The sequence below is a fragment of the Mustela lutreola genome, chromosome 9 (genome assembly GCF_030435805.1).
Source record: "Mustela lutreola isolate mMusLut2 chromosome 9, mMusLut2.pri, whole genome shotgun sequence".
Lineage (NCBI taxonomy): Eukaryota > Metazoa > Chordata > Mammalia > Carnivora > Mustelidae > Mustela > Mustela lutreola.
Genome location: NC_081298.1, coordinates 109,151,594 through 109,168,019, shown reverse-complemented (window position 1 = coordinate 109,168,019; position 16,426 = coordinate 109,151,594). Strand labels below are relative to the sequence as shown.

General features: G+C 43.4%; 1 protein-coding gene across 1 annotated transcript in view; it reads left to right on the top strand.

Moving 5' to 3' along the window:
* The first annotated feature begins 287 nt into the window (after nucleotides 1–287).
* The window catches only part of MERTK (MER proto-oncogene, tyrosine kinase), a 113,157-nt gene continuing 97,018 nt past the window's right edge, over nucleotides 288–16,426 (top strand). Inside the window, exon 1 of the mRNA XM_059188380.1 lies at nucleotides 288–540. Coding sequence (XP_059044363.1) covers nucleotides 480–540 — 61 coding nt within the window. The 5' untranslated portion in view covers nucleotides 288–479. The remainder of the gene's footprint in view (nucleotides 541–16,426) is intronic.

The following is a 16,426-nucleotide window of genomic DNA, read 5'->3' as shown; positions in this document are numbered from 1 at the left end:
CCCCTCCAACATTTTCCCCTCTTGCTCTCTCTCTCCCATCCACAAGTGCTGGACTCCGGCCGGGCTCTTTCTCCTCCTCACCTCCGGCCGCCCCTCCCCTCTTTTTCAGTCCCCTCCCTTTCTCTCCACTCCCGCCCCCCATCCCGGGCCGCCCAGGCTCAGCCCATGGCCCGCCCCTACCCGCCCCTACTGTCCGGCTCGGTCCCCTTCCTTCCCCTTGGCTGCCCGCTTCTCCGCCCGCCCTCCTTCCCGCCCCCTCCCCACCCCAACTGGCTCGGGTCCGCTCGGACTCGGCCCCCGGCCCGCCCCTTTCGGCCCTAGGCACCTCCTGCCCGCGGCTCGGCCGGGCACTTCGGGGTTAGCTGTCCTGACCGCAGCGTTGGGCTTTTTTGGTGGCGCGCTGGATCCGGGACGGGTCAGGTTTAGGACGTCTGTCTGTCCCTCGATCGGGAGAGAATTCCCAGACGCGCAGCCCCGGGATGGGGCGGGCCCTGCTGCCGCTACTGCTGTGGTTCTTCCTCCCGGCGTTCTGGAATGGAGGTGAGTGCGCGGGGCCCAGGGCCAGGCGCTGAGGGCCGGGGGCTGGCGCCTCGGAGCTCGGGGAAGGGTGCGCGCCAACGGGGGCGCGCCGGGCTGCTGGGCAAGTTTGCAGACACCTCCGCACGCCCCAGGAGAGCCAGAGAGTGGAGCGCAGGGACCCCAGCAGCCCACTAACGGGGCACTCAGTATGGGTCGTGGGTGCGCGTCCCGGTGGAGTCAGGTAGGGGTGGGCACCGAGGGTTCCCCTTTACCGCAGTGGAGGAAATCAAGCTCGGCCCGACGCGCTACTGGTCCTGAACTTTTTGCTCCAGAGGAATGTTGGTCGCAGATCTGGTCGGGAATGCGCTGGAAACTTTCCCCTAGACACCGTAGCTTGGTTGGACCCCGGCTCTGGCAGTAGTTCTGGGAGCCGCGGGCCCCATCTCCCGAGGGAGACTAGCAGCCTTGGGAAGTTGGGATCACATTCCTGGTGCTGCGATCGACCAAGGACGGGAGACCAACAGGGAGGAACAGCGGTCCAGTCTGCTCCCACTGGGTCCTTATAGGTAATGTTAATACCTCTTTGCAAGGACACCCTGTGAGTGTGGGGACCCTGGACTTAGGGGAAGCGTTCTTTTAACCCCTGTTATTGCTGAACAGAATCTAATGTGCTTGGACAGCGTCTAGGTTTGTCCTGATACGGTCACATTCCAATATAAGGTTCTAGATTGGTAAGTGGAGGCCAGGTAAGGAGGGTTCCATTCTGCATCAACAACTTGTTTGGAGGCTAAGAAACAAGTTAAAAGTTTGATCGCTGATGCATTTCTTGAGGAAGCTGCGAGAAACCTAACCAGGTTTTGCCAAAAAGAAAAAGAAATGGTGTGTGTGGGGTATTTTGAATAAATACATTCTTAGTTAAAAGTTTTTTATTTCCATTCAGCATGTGGTTTTTGTCTCTTTTGACCATGAACATGGATGAATAGGTTTTACCTAATAAGGGTCCAAGATATTTTTTAAGAATACTTGGAAAGTTCGATTTATAGTTAAGCAATTTACTTAAATGTTTTCCTTTGAGATTTTTGTTTGAAAACTCAGGTGCTCAAATAAAAAATTCTTAAGCAGTGAACCCTCTTGTTACACATTAAATTACATATGCAATTTATAATTTGGGGCCACAGAGCAATTTGAAGCAAACATCAAAAGCCAAACCAATCAAAGAACCATTCTCCACCCCCACCAAACTCTAAAAAATTCTTTAGCATTTCTGCCAGATCCCATTTTTCATAATCTGCTGCAAATCTGTTCAATTTTGTTACTACTCAGGACTGACCATAAATAGTCTTGGAGGTATCGTGAATGTGAAAATTATGGGAAAAGCAACAAAAGCGACAGTTTGGGTGCTTAAAAGATATTTTAAAATGGTGTGTTTCTCCAAATTTTTAAAAAACCAATTATCAAAAACCTTTTGTAGCAGACAATTAGCTTTAGTCAGATAATCCTAAAAGGTCTGCTAAACCCACCAAGCAGGAAAAATGAAAATTTTCTCCAGTTCTTCTTCTATCTTTAACCTTTTTTTTTTTTTTAATAAGAGAAAGAGAGCGAGCTGGGGGGTGGGGCAGGGGGAGAAGAGGGAGGAGAGTTTTTTGGTTTTTTTTTTTAAGTTTATTTGAGAGAGAAAGAGTGAGAGAGCATGAGCAAGGAGACAGGCAGAGGGAGAAGCAGACTCCTCACTGAGCAAGGAGCCTGATGCAGGGCTCAATCCTATGACTTTGGGATTCTGACCAGAGCTGAAGGGAGATGCTTAATTGACTGGGTCACCCAAGTGCCCAAGAGAGAGAATCTTAAGCAGACTCCATGTCCACCCTGATGCAGGGGTCCATATCAGATCATGACCTGAGCCAAAATAGAGTCCACCCCTTAATCAAATAAGTCACCCAGGCACCCTACTTTCTGGTTTTATGTTGAACTAATCAGTGAGATGTCTGACAGTGTTATATCTTACCTTGTGAAAGCTCAAAGGTTGGGATTCCCAGTGGCAGAATTAGAACAGAAGTAAGAATGCTATGGGTAGAGACTAAACATCGAAATTAGAACCTTTGTCCAGTTTTAATTAAGATTTTAGCAGAAGTGGGAGGAAGAGGGACAAGGTGAGGATGTGTGTATATGCAATGGAGGGGAATGGATAAATAATTAAAATTTACGTATCACTTTAACCCCGGACTCCCCCCTCCCCAATACACACACAGATGCATACACACAAACACCATCCCATGAAGAAACACACATACACAGAGAACTGAAACTGCTGAACCATGGTCATCAGACTTCCCAATATGTCCTTTCTGCTCAGTCTCTGGATGGGGGAGCCAGTGAGCAGGGAAACCAGGCAAAGGTTGGCTGTCTAGAGGGCCAGGGAGAGGATAGAGGAAAAATATAAAAGTGGAAAAAGTGAAGGACTCAGCCCATCATGAAGCAGTACCTACAGCTGAACTCAGTCCTTAGAACAAATTGTTTAAAAGTTAAAGGTTAAAACCCTTCAACATTAGCATTTCCTTCCCAAGCTTATAGGATGCAGGAACCCATATTACAACATATTGTAAGTATTTTCCCCCTAGAGAACTTTAAGTCTTCCCGCTGTTTACAAGCTTTATGACAATGGGCTCAAATGCTTTTTAGAAGTAAGCAGGACACATTTTAAAAATAAATAGTTTTAAAGAAGTCATTTGGATCCTCTTTTTGGAAGTGATGACTGGAACACAGATATGTTTAAAATTAATAATAACTTCTCAGTTTTATTTTTAGAAATAATTTCCAGATAATCAAAGGAGCAGGGCCAGTAAGTTACCAGCAGGACCAGTAAGTTATGAACAGGTTGAATCTTTAGTTCCTCTTGAATTGGGAACATGTTACCAGGTAGAAAAGCTGAGCCCAGGATATTGATTCCCCTTACCTATAAATGAACACGTGTATAACCACGGCTTCCTACATTATACCCAGAATGAAATTAGAGAGATGAATTGGATTGTGTTTGTGTTGTCCCTTTCTTTAAAATTCTCCAGCAGCTTCCCACTCCTCCCAGGGTTTGCAGGGATGTGAAGAGCCTTCCCACTCCCTTTGCCCCATTTCTACCTTTTCTAATGTTCACACTGCTCCAGCCACAAGCATCTGTCTAGCACGTTTGCAGTGGATATTCCCTCCAAATGGAATCTTTTCCCCCAAGATCTCTGCATGCTGGCTTCTTCTTGGGTTTCAGCTCAGATGTCTTAGAAGAGGCCTTCCCTCACTCCCACCCCAACCAGAGTTACACAACACACACCTACTCTGTCTCTCCATTGAATTTATTTTCCCAAGAACACTTTTCACTACCCGATGGTGAGATGGCACGGTGCTTTCACCCACGTCAGTGCTCAGTGAGTATCTGGCTGGTGTCAGAGGGCTAGGCCCCTGTGGGTCTCACCATGTGCCCCTCCCCTTCTCTGCCCCTGCTGGCTCACCCAGACACAGAATTGCTGCACCTCCCATGCCTTTGTGTTTGGGGCTTGGTTGATAGAAAACAGTCTTATATTTTGCTGTGATGCCAAAGTGATTTTGTCACTAGGAAACTTAGGGCATTGATAGAAGATCAATTTTTGGACTGTATTAACCCAATAAAACAATATTGACATTTTATATTTTCTTAACTGTTCCAAGTAGAGGGGAAAAAAACAGGTCAAAAGCTGATTTTTCATGTTAACATGAATAGCATGTTAACACGGATAGCAGCTCCCTGCCAGAGGTGGGTTGCCCGATATCCTGTTAGTTGTGACCCTGAGTGCCTTGCCTTTGGCCCATTGTCACTGGTTTGATATTACCCAAACTGCATGGCTTTGGGTTGGTATGCATCTCAGCAGGAGGTTAATGATTATGAAAATTAGAAAAAAGCAGGTTCACCACAGGAGTTTCTTGGGACTTGGATGCAAATGTTAAGGCGGTGTGTGGGCTGGGTAGGCAGCAAGCCCGGCTCTTTGTCCCGCCCTGCTGGCTGATCTTTGGGGAGCTCTGAGGGCCATGGGTAACTCGGGACCTCAGTTTCCTCTCTGGTACCGTGGGTCTCTTCACTAGTCACAGAACTTGGCAAGAGGATCAAATGAGCTAAGGACACGCGGTAAATGCTCCCAAAATATTAGCCATCATTGCTTTTGGTTCTCCATTCTTCTGAACTCAAACTTTGGGGTAATGTTTCTCCCAGACAAAAAGTGTTGGGGGGAAAGGTTCTTTTCTCGCTGAAATGTATCCTAAGCTGCAGCCTGAAATATGAGAACAGAGCTGTGGGCCACCCCCTCGTCGCTGCGTTTTAGGGCTTTGTTCCTCGTCCTTGCTTGCAGAACCTAATGCCTATCACTTGTGGCTTGTCCGGTGAGGCAGGGCCTGCCTTGCCACCTCTCCCCCCACCCCCCTTCGCCCCATTACCTTCGCTTGTTGACTTCAGACTTAACATACTACGGGAATAGCTTCCTGTCATGTGCCTCTCAGGAAGGTATAAAAATGCAGTCCAATTCCTGCTCAACTTTTCCCACAGAACACTACTCCAGAGTGGGTGTGGTTTGTTGTTGTTGTGGTATTTGTTTTGGTTTTCTTAATTTTTAATGTAAAGCCTCCAGATAATCCCTTTCCCTTTTATCAGCTGAAACTAGGTTTCCCCAGTGAAGCCCTCTGGCTGCAGTGGATACACAATGAGGCTTTGTCTCTTGGATTAACTGTGGACGGTCTGAGTGTGTGTGCCTGCGGGTGGCCCCGGGAACACCAGGAACCCGCCGGGAGCTCCCGGGAGCTCCCGAGGCACTCCCGGCTCCCAGACACTTCCTGTTTGGTGGCAGGTGTGAGCCAGCACCCAGGTACCCTGAGGGAAGCCCTGACTTCTCCACATCATCTACTCCGGGCCTGTGCTGACCCCCAACTGGGAAGTAACTTACTCTGTCACTTACTCTGTCTCTTCACCCGTGTTTTAGACCTTCTGCCTCCAGCTGAGGGCTGAAAATGCCTCCTGGCCGGGGTTGAGAATTCCATTAGGATCTGTGGCTGTGACCTGCTGGGGAAGCCCTGTTTCTGGTGTTTTATTTATTTACTTGAGTGATAGAGCTCTTAAGAGAGGAGAAAGAGAAAGAGAGAATATGGGAGAAGCAGACTCCCTGCAGAGCAGAGAGCCTCATGCGGGGAGGGGGGGGTGGGGGGGGGAGAACACGATCCCAGGACCCTGGGATCACCTGAGTCTAAGGCAGATGCTTAACTGACTGAGCCACCCAGGCTCCCCAAGTTTCTGGTGTTTCGGAGTGATAAATGGGGCAGCTGGGTAGCTCCTTTTGTTAAGCGGCTGCCTTCAGCTCAGGTCAAGATCCCAGGGTTATGGGATGAGCCCCTCATGGGCTCTCTGCTGAACGAGGAACCCGCTTCTCCCTCTCCCTCTGCTGCCCCCTACTTGTGTGCTCCCAAGCACATGCTGTTTCTCTCTCTCTGTCAAATAAATTAATAAAATCTTTTTTAAAAATTTTGATAAATGGAGAAAGAGTGATTATGTCTTATACATGTCATAGAAAAACCTACAGAGTTCTTTCACTTAATGGTAAAATGGATTTTCCATGCATCTTGGGGGTGTTTGGGGAGGACCAGCTGAGGAGAGAGAAAGAGAGAGAGGAGACAGATGTTGATGTTATGTTTGGACCAAAATCTTACAGAAGTTTTACACCAAAAACTAACAATGTTGGAGAAACTTACACTTGGGGAAAACCCATTTCATTTTATCTCAATTTATAGACTTTGATGACAGCAAATTCTATGCACCTGTGTCTCCTTGTACCTAGTCATTACTGTGTCTTCTGGGTATTTCTCAGTCGGTTCCTTCAAAGGTGCTGTCTGGCGCCTGTAGAGTGAGCCAAGGCCCCAGCTAGATCTGATCTTCACACTGTTGGTGTCCTCCCCTAGCTCACTCGGTAAGGGGGCTCGCCCTCAGGACATATGTCTCAGGTTGGCATTTGACAATCAGGCAGATGCTCTCAGATCTCTTTTTGTATAATCTGCTTTTTTGGAGGGGTGGCGGAGCTCCATTTACCTCAACATTTGTGGACAGTAAACGTCTTAGAATCTGCCTTCTCTGGGGTCTTGCCTCTCATTAGACACACAAAGGAAAGCCTTGTTTATCTTGGAGAAGCAATTGTTTTGCTCTTTTAAGCTTTAGGGCTTGTTCTAGCTCCTGAGTAGACTGGCCTCATTATGGTTTTTGAAAATAGTATCTTTTTTTTTTTTAACAAGTCAGAACAAGCTGTCTTAGTGGAGAATATTAGAACATGGACTCCAAGTTGCTGGAAGTTGTTTTCTGTCTCCGCACTACTTAGTGAATGCACAGTGAAGTCATGAATATTCATGGGCTCCCAAGTGCTGCCTCTATGGGGGATTGGTTTTCCACTGGCTCTAGTACTGGGCAGGCTGCCTCCACACAGGAAGTGAAACCCGCCCTTGAGCCTTTCTACAATTCTGCCTCATGATCTGAAGATTTGTTGTTGAAAACAATGCTCTTTGAAAGTTTGGGGGCAAAGAAAAAAGGAAGCTCATTAGATTTAGTATTCCGTCTAAAACATTCATTGAAAAATATAACGTCTGGGAATCTAGAGAGAGATGTTCTCATCCCAGTTTTGATACTAACTTGCGGGGACACCTGGGGTATGGTGCACCTCCTTTTGGAAACTCCACATCCCCACCTTTCAAATGGAAGGGCAGATGGGTGATTCTGGGTCCCCTTCTGGGCAGAAAACAGATTCTGTCTGAAGAGGAGAGGTGGGGTGGGGACACGTTTTCTGTGTGGTTCCAGACACAGTGCCTTAGCAGGAAGATGAATGAACCTCCCAGCCCGGTGCCTGACTCTGGTTGTGAGTGTCCTCAGGCATCAGCCTAGAAATGGCGCCAGAGGCAACACAAGAGTCTTTCTTAAAAATGACTCATACCAGTGGGTTCTGTCCTATGGGCGGCTGCTGTTCCCTGACGCCTGAGCTGTCTGTGCCCCCGTCATGTAGCCCCTCCAGCTATGCAGATGTATATTTCTGAGAATACTGGACCTGCCCAAACAAATTATGGCTTCTTATGATCAAATCTGTAGGGATTATGGACTCTTGGGTTCTGGAAGACATGGGGATGGTTATACAGTCTTTCTAGAAGGACTGGTCAGAGTAGAGCATGTCTCCACAGGGTGCACAGCAGAATCCCCAGGGTCCAGGGGGGGAATTACATCATTTTTAAAAAGTCTGTTCATGACAAAGCCTAAGAGACTCTTAATCTCACAACAAACTGAGGGCTGAGGGTTGCTGGGGGGGAGGAAGGTAGAGAGAGGGTGGTTGGATTATGGACATTGGGGAAGGTATGTGCTATGGTGAGTGCTGTGAAGTGTGTAAGCCTGACGACTCACAGACCTATACCCCTGGGGCTAATAATACATTATATGTTAATAAAAAAAATTTTTTTTAAGTCTGTTCATTTAGTATCATGATATAATTTTATATTTGGAAATTAAATAAGTATTTTATAATGTGAATTGTAGGATGTAAAGCTCATAAGCATATTGGCTAGGACGACAAGGACAAACCCCTAGGAAGCTGTTTTAAAATACAGAAACCGAAGCCCCACTCAGGTCATATGGACTCAGTCTTTAGGATACAGCCCTAACCACCAGGAGTCCAAGCCATTCTGAGCTCACTTCTGGTGACACCCCACCAATGCAGTGCGTCTGACTCTTGAGGAAGACTGGGATGCCTCACACCTTCTCCCATTGAGGCCCCCCCATTGCTCCCCACTCCAGTCTGCTCTCCTTGTCTCACCTCCTCCAGAGAAAATCACTCCCCCAACACTAGGTGTTTTAATTCTCACACATCTCTTTACCCTTTGACAACACATAATTGTATTAGTGACACTTTGCAGTGTTGTTTGACACCATGGCAGGTAGGGCCTACTTTTGGTTGCATGTAACAGAAAACCTCACTTCAGTGGCTCAGCCAAAAGGAAGGTATTTCTCTCCTCCAACAGGCAGTCTGAGGGTAGGTAGGCTGGGGTTGGGATAGAGGCCCCATGATGTGGTCAGGGGCCTGGCTCTTCCTGGCTCTTCAGTCTGTCATCTGTAGTATGATGGCATACTGCATGTTTTTAGTTTTAGAGCTTATCGCCTCCAAATGGATGCTGCATCTCTGGGCATTTCATTTGCATTCCAAGAAGAAGGAATTGGGAGGGACAATATACAGCCAGTATCATACCAGCTGAGTCTGCCCTTTTTAGGCCATAAGGAGGTGATAGCTTTATGCAAAGCCCCAAGCTGTTGACTTCTGCTTGAGTTTCCTTGGCTGTACCAAGCTGCAAGGAAGAGTGACAAATCAAGTGTGTTAGCAAGTGGCTCCCTGAATGAGATCAGGTCCCATTTGTAGGAAGAGGAAGACTGAGCATTGAATAGGACACCAGCAGCTGTTGCTATGCACTTGTGATAAAATTTTATATGAATAGTGTGCTTTCTTGCAGCATGCTTTCTCATTCTGTGTTAAGTTTCCTAGACTCATCTGGGTTGAACAGTGCCCTGGTGTGCTTACCTTCATAAGGCAACTATGTGGATACACCGTAGTTTATTTATCCGGGCTCCTTCTATTGGGCATTTAGACTTTTCTGCATTTTTCTGTTACAAGCAATGTTGCTGGTGTGGAAATGGGGTTCAGAGCAGACAGTGGAGAAAGCATTCTTGAGATGTCTTCTATGCAAAACTGGTCTTAGTGTAAAGCACGGGGACAGGGTCCCTGGGCAAGAAGAGTTGCACTGAGGTCCTGAGGAGTGGTCCATTCTATACTTTCAAATTGGGAGGGGGTTAGGGACAGTACAAGCTTCCCAGGTATTTTGGGAACAAGGTTTCCAGGACCCTGAGAGGGCTCGCTATTGTTAGGAAAAGGTCTTTTATTGCTGTTTAGTAAAAACCTCAGTCATGAGACCCTTCAGATGTGTATCAGTGGGTTGTAGGCTTGTGGGATGACTGCCAACATATATCTTGGGGTAGAGAAGAAGGAAGTTTCCAAAGGAATTTCCATTTGTTTAAAGTAGATTCACAGGACCCTGGGTGGCGGGGGGGCGGGGGGGTGGTGGTGGGGTCAGGCTGAGATTGCCTTTTGCTCTTAGCCAAGTGTCAACGTCAAGGCTGAGCTCCTGGAGGAAAGTCACTCTGCCTGTTTTAAGGACTTGTCAATGGTCTGTAAGTAGTAAGGACATTTAATTTTTTCTTTGGCCTTTGTTCCCAACATCAGTGCCATGAGCATTCTTGTTTTTAATATCTTCCTTAGGGAGGTTTAATTTGCTATAATAAAACGCACAGATTCTAATTGTTGAGTTTGATGAGTTCTGACAAATACGTGTCAAAACCACTACCCAAGTTAAGATAGCCGTGACCTTGTGTGTGTGTGTCTCACCATGAACAAGTGTGAGTCCTTAGCGGTGGAAATGCTGTGTTGTGGGTTGTAGGCTGTAGGTAAGAGGAATACATATTCTCATCATATATTGCCAAATTGTTATTAGAGTAGAGAAAAACCTTTCTTCTGCACATCTTATAGGTAGGTGATTGCTGTGTAAGATCTCAACTGAGGCATTTCTTCAATACCAAAAGAATAACTCTAGATAGGTCTGGTAATGCTGCTCAGGGCTGGTTGTAGCCAGTTGCAAAGCAGGCTGAGACTATCTTAGCAGCACCCACTAAACTTCCAGGCTCACCACCCATCACCCCATCCCCGCCCTTGCCTGGCATCAGGCACACCGGAGGCCCGTTCTGTCCAGCCCTCAGAACCAACCACAAGCAGGGGCTTGGGAGCTGGAGCCTGAATGTGGCTGGTGAAGCGAGGGCTGGTGGGACCGCGAGAAGTCCCTTTACTCCTTCCCTCCCGTGATGATCTGCACAAGCTGCTTAGCACCTGTGAACTTCAGGCTACTCGCTATAAACTGGGGGCAGTGGTAGTCCCTGCTGGGGATCAGAGAGGATCGTGTAGGTGGAAAGATTGGCAGAATGTGAGTGACCGGAGATAAAACAGGTGCTACAGCTTTTCCCTCTTCCCCAATAGAAGATACTAATCTGTTGGATTTTTAAAATTAAATTTTTGGAATAACTTTAGATTCTCATGCTGTTTCTAATAAGAAATAATATGGAGAAGTTCCCACGTACCCTTTACCTAGTTTCTGCCAAAGGGTAGCATCTTAGGAAACTAGTACAATATCACAGGCTGGAAACTGTCATGGATTCACTCCACCAGCGCAGGAACCCCCGTGGTGCCCTCTTAGAGCCTACGCATAGCCCTCTGCCCTCTCACCTCCTTAACCCCTGGCAGTCAATGATCGGTTTTCCATTTCTGTAACTTTGTCATTTCAGAAATGCCACAAAAATGGAATCGGACTGTATTAGCTTAATTTTGCTGCCATGACAAATTACCACAAACTTACCTGCTCGAGACAACAAAGTATCATATCTTACAGTTCAGTAAGTCACAAGTCTGACATGGGTCTCACTGGCACTAACATCAGGGTGACAGCAGGACGTCCATCCTTTCTGGAGTCTGTAGGGAGAGGCTGTGTCCTTGCCTTTTCTAACTTCTAGGGCCCACTCATAGTCCTTTGCTCCTGGCCCCTTCCTCCATCTTCAAAGCCAGCAAGCATGGGTTGTGCCCTTCTGGCATTGCAACACTGACCCCAAGTCTTCTGCCTCCCTTTCTACTTTTATAGGCCCTTGAAATTACACATTCTCGACAGCATTTGGTGATGTCACCATTTTTAATTTTAGCCATCCTGAGAGTAATATGAAGTAATATGAAGTAATACCACACTGTGGTCTTAATTTGAATTTCCCTAATGGTTTATGATGCTGAACCCATTCTCATGAGTATATTTGTCATCCATATATACTCTTTGACCAAAGCCTTCTTCATGTCTTTGCCCTCTTCTAATTGGATTTGTTTGTTTCTTATTGAGTTTGGAGGGTTCTTTAGTAATCTAGATACTAGTGCTTTGTCAGATAGGTGGTTTGCAAATAATTTCTCCAGGTCTGTAGTTGTTGGTTTTTGTTTTTGTTTTTTCTTAATGGGGTCTTTTGCAGAGCAGACATTTTTAGTTTTGATGAAATTCAGTCTATTACTTTTTTTTTTAAAAGGTTTTTTTAAAAAAACTATTTATTTGACAGAGATCACAAGTAGGCAGAGAGGCAGGCAGAGAAGGGGGGGGGAAGCAGGCTCCCCGCTGAGCAGAGACACCCCTCCCCCCCGCAATGTGGGCCTCTATCCCAAGACCCTGGGATCATGACCTGAGCCAAAGGCAGAGGCTTTAACCCACGGAGCTACCCAGGCACCCCTACATTTTCTTCTTATGTATCATACTTTGGTGGCAAGTATAAGACTCTTTGCCTAGCTCTAGATCCTGAAGATATTCTCCTCTATTTTTTTTCTAAAAGTTTTACATTTTACATTTCTATCTCATGTATTAGATATTAGTTCATTTTGAATAAACTGTAAGACTTAGGTCAAGTTTAATTTTTTTTTTGCCTATGGATATCTGCCTGCTCCAGCATCATTTGTTTAAAAAACTATCTTTCCTCCATTGAATTGCTTCCGACCTTTGCCAAAAAACAGTGGGATAGGGGCACCTGGGTGGCTCAGTGGGTTAAAGCCTCTGCTTTCCACTCAGGTCATGATCTCAGGATCCTGGATCAAGCCCCGTATTGGGCTCTCTGCTCAGCAGGGCAACCTGCCCTCTCTGCCTGCCTCTCTGCCTACTTGTGATCTCTCTGTCAAATAAATAAATAAAATCTTTTTTAAAAAAAGATTTAAAAAAAGCAGTTGGATGAATTTATGTGGGTCTGTTTCTGGTTTTCTTGTGTTCCATTGATCCATGTGTCTGTACCTCTGCCATTACTATCCAGTTTGATTATTACAAGCTATATAATAAGTTTTGAAATTGGGGAGACTGATTCTTCTCATTTTATTCTTCTTTTTCAAAACCGTTTTAGCTATTCTAGATCCTTTACTTTTCCACACAAATTTTAGAAGTACATTGTTTTTATCTAAAAAAAAAAAAAAAAAAAAAATCTTCCTGGTATCTTAAGAGTTGTGTTAAATCTTGATGTGCTTTTTTTTTCTGACATCAAATATGTAGATTCAACAACAAATTCTCCAGTTCTCTGACCTCAACTGGGTGTCCTACAGTTCAGTTCAGTTCTGATACTACCTACCTAGAGTTAGCCTAGACCTCACAGGTTAGAGGCTCAATCTCATAGGACTGCCCTCCACTTAAGACACCAGCTCAAAGGAACTCTCTAGACTACCTACCTTCTGCCCAGCTGATACAAATTCTTTCCCTTTCACATTTGGTAATACACTAGACGGAACTACAGAACTCAGAAAAGCATTGTTCTTATAATGACAGCTTTATTAGAAATGATACAATTCAGGAATAGCCAAATGGAAGAGATATATTGGGCAACCTGTAGGAGAAGAGGTTCAGAGCTTCCATGTCTTCTCTGGGTGTACCTCCCTCCCAGCAAATCGATGTGTTCACTAACTCAGAAGTTCCCCAAACCTTGTTGTTTCAGGAGTTTTACATGGGGTTCCATTACATGAGCGTGATTGTTTAAATCATCAGCCATTAGTGATTAAACTCAATTTCCAGCCCCTTTTTCCTACCATAAGGTTGGGTGTGGGGCAGAATATTCTAACCCTCTAATCCCTGTTTTTCTGATGACCAGCTCCTATCCAGAAGCAATCTAGGGGCCCCACCCTAAGTCACCTCATTAGCATGAACTCAGACGTGTTCTTTATGAGTGACAAAAGATATTTCTATCGCTCAGTAAATTCTAGGGATTTTAGGAGCTCTGTGCCAGAAACTGGGGACAAGGACCAGATAAATGTATTTTTATTATACCACAATCTGTGCATTACCTTGAGGAGAATTAATATCTTTACTTCGTTAAGACTTCCAGTTTATGAGCCCAGTATGTCTCTCCATTTATTTAGAACTTTTTTTCATTTCTCCTATCAGTGCTTTGTAGTTTTCAGGATGTGAGTTCTCAATGTGCTTTGTTAGATTTATACCTAAGTATTTCATCATTTGGGTGTAATTGTAAATGGTACTATATATTTAATTTTGAGGTCTGTGTGTTCATTACTTAGTATATAGAAGTAAAATAACTTTTGTATATTTTTCTTGTATCCTATGACCTTGATGAAATCAGTTATTAGACCTAAGGACATTTTTTTTGTGATTCTGTGAAATTTGCTATGTGGACAGTCATATCTGCAAAATAGTGACTATTTTATTTCTTCCTTTCTGATCTTTTCATTCTGATGCTTTTTATTTTTTCTTGCTTTACTGCCTTGACTAGAACTTTCAGCACTATGTTGACTAAGAATGGGGAATGCAGGGGCACCTGGGTGGCTCAGTCAGTTAAGCATCTGACTCGATCTCAGGGTCATGAGTTCAAACCCTTTGTTGCGCTCCATGCTGGGCATGGAGTCTACTTGAAAACAAACAAACAAAAAATGGAGTAAGCAGAAGTTTTGCTTTGTTTCTAATCTAAGAGGAAAAGAATGAAGTTTTTCACATAAAGTAAAATGACAGCCATTGGGTTTTTGTTGATGCTCTTTATCAAGTTCAGCAAGTTTTCTGTCTCTATTTTTTTAAAAACTGTGAATGGGTATTGAATGGTTGTGGGACTTTGTTAAATGATTGGTATGATTATGTGATTTTCTTCTTTAAACCTGTTAATGTGGTGGATGATATTGATTGATTTTCATTGATTTCATATACTGAACCAACTTTCTATCCATGGAATAAATTCCACTTGATCTTGGTATATAAGTCTCTTTATATGTTATTGAATTCTATTTGCTGATATTTTATTAAGAAGTTTTTGCATCTATATTCAAGAAGGATGTTGATCTGTACTTTTTTTCTGCACTGTGTCTATTTTTGGTATCAAGACACCAGCTTCATAAAATATATTGGCTTTTGTCCTCTCATATTTTCTGGAAAATATTATATAGATGGTATGCTAATTCTTCTTTAAGCATTTGGTATAATTATCCAGTGAAACCATTTTGGCCTGGAAATTTATTTTTTGGCAAGTTTTCTAGATGATGAATTTAATGTCCTTTGTAGTTACAGGGATATTCAAATTATCTGTTTCATATTGGGTGAGTTATAGAAGTTTGTTTCTTTTGTGGAATTAGTCCATTTCCTCTATGTTGTCAGATTTGTGTGAGAGTTCTTCATAGTATTTAATTATTAATCTTTTGATGTCTGTACAATGAATAGTAATTTTCCTTGTTTCTTTCCTGATAGTAGTAATTTGTGTCCTCTCTTTTTCTTTGTAGTCTTGCTAGAGATTTGTCAGTTTCAGTGGTTATTTTCAAACAACCAGTTCTTCATTTCATTGATTTTCTCTAATACTTTTCTTTTTTCAATTTCATTTCCTATAAGTACATTATTTTTTGTTTTGCTCTTCTTTTTCTGTGTTCTGAGGTTAGATTACTGAATGAATTCTCCCTCAGCACTATGTTGTATCCCACAAATTTTGGTATGTTTTATCTTTATTTTTATTCAGTTCAGTATATTCTCATATTTCCCTTGAGATATCTTCTTTGATCCATAGATTATATGGAAGTTTAGTTTGCAAGTATTTGAAAAATTTCCTATTACCTTTCTGTTATTTCTAATTATTTTCACTGTGGTCAGAGACACAAACTGTATGATTTTAATTCTTTTACATTTTTTGATTTGCTTTATGGCACAGGATATGGTTTATCTCGGTTTATGTCCCATCGTCATTTGGAAAGAATGTGGATTCTGCTGTTGTTGGATGGAATGTTCTATAAATGTAGAGACTAGATTCTTTCCATTGGCAATGCCATTCAGTTCTTCTATAGTCTTGCTTATTTTCTGCCTTGTTCTTTGTTCAGTTTTTTGATCTTTTATTTTTTAAGATTTTATTTATTTATTTGACAGAGAGAGACAGCAAGAGAGGGAACATATGCAGAAATGGGAGAGGGAGAAGCAGACTCCCCACTGAGCAGGGAGCCCAACGCAGGGCTCCCTCCCAGGACCTGGGATCATGACTGAGCGAAGGCAGTTGCTTAACAACTGAGCCACCAAGGTGCCCCTCTTTGATCAGTTCTTGAGAGAGAGAGAGAGATGGTGAAGTCTCCACCTATAATTGTTAATTTGCTTTTTCTCCTTTCAGTTATATCAGTTTTAGTTTCACTTATTTTGGTTTGTTTGGTACACACTCCTTTATGACTTCTATATCTTCTTGGTAGATTGAGTCTTTATCATTATATAATTTGCCTTTCTGTCTCTGGTAATTTTCTCTGCTTTGAAATCTACTTTATCTGATATCAATGTAGGTATCCTTCTTTCTTTTGATTAATAGTTACATGGTATATTTTTTTCTATCTTTGTGTTCAACTTGCCAGTATCATTATATTTGCTGTGAATTTTTTATAAACAACAGATAGCTGGATAAGGTTTTTTTAATCTGCTGTACCAATCTTGGTATTTTAATATACTTAGATCATTTACATTTAATGTAATTATATATTAGGCATTGCTCTTTTGTCAGTTCAAGGTAATTATAAAATCCCTACTTCCTTTTAAGTTCCTTTATTTCCCCATTTAAAACATAATTATCTTAACTATATTTCTTCCTCATGTATAGAACTATATCAGATGGTGTTACAATTATTCTTCAACCATCAGGCATAATTTAGAAAACTCAAGAAGAGGAAAGTCTATTGTATTGACCAATATTTTTGCTTTCTGTTTTTTCCTTGCTTCCTGTGATTCAGGTTTCCTTCTTTTATTGTTTTCTTTCTGTTTAGAGAATTTCCTC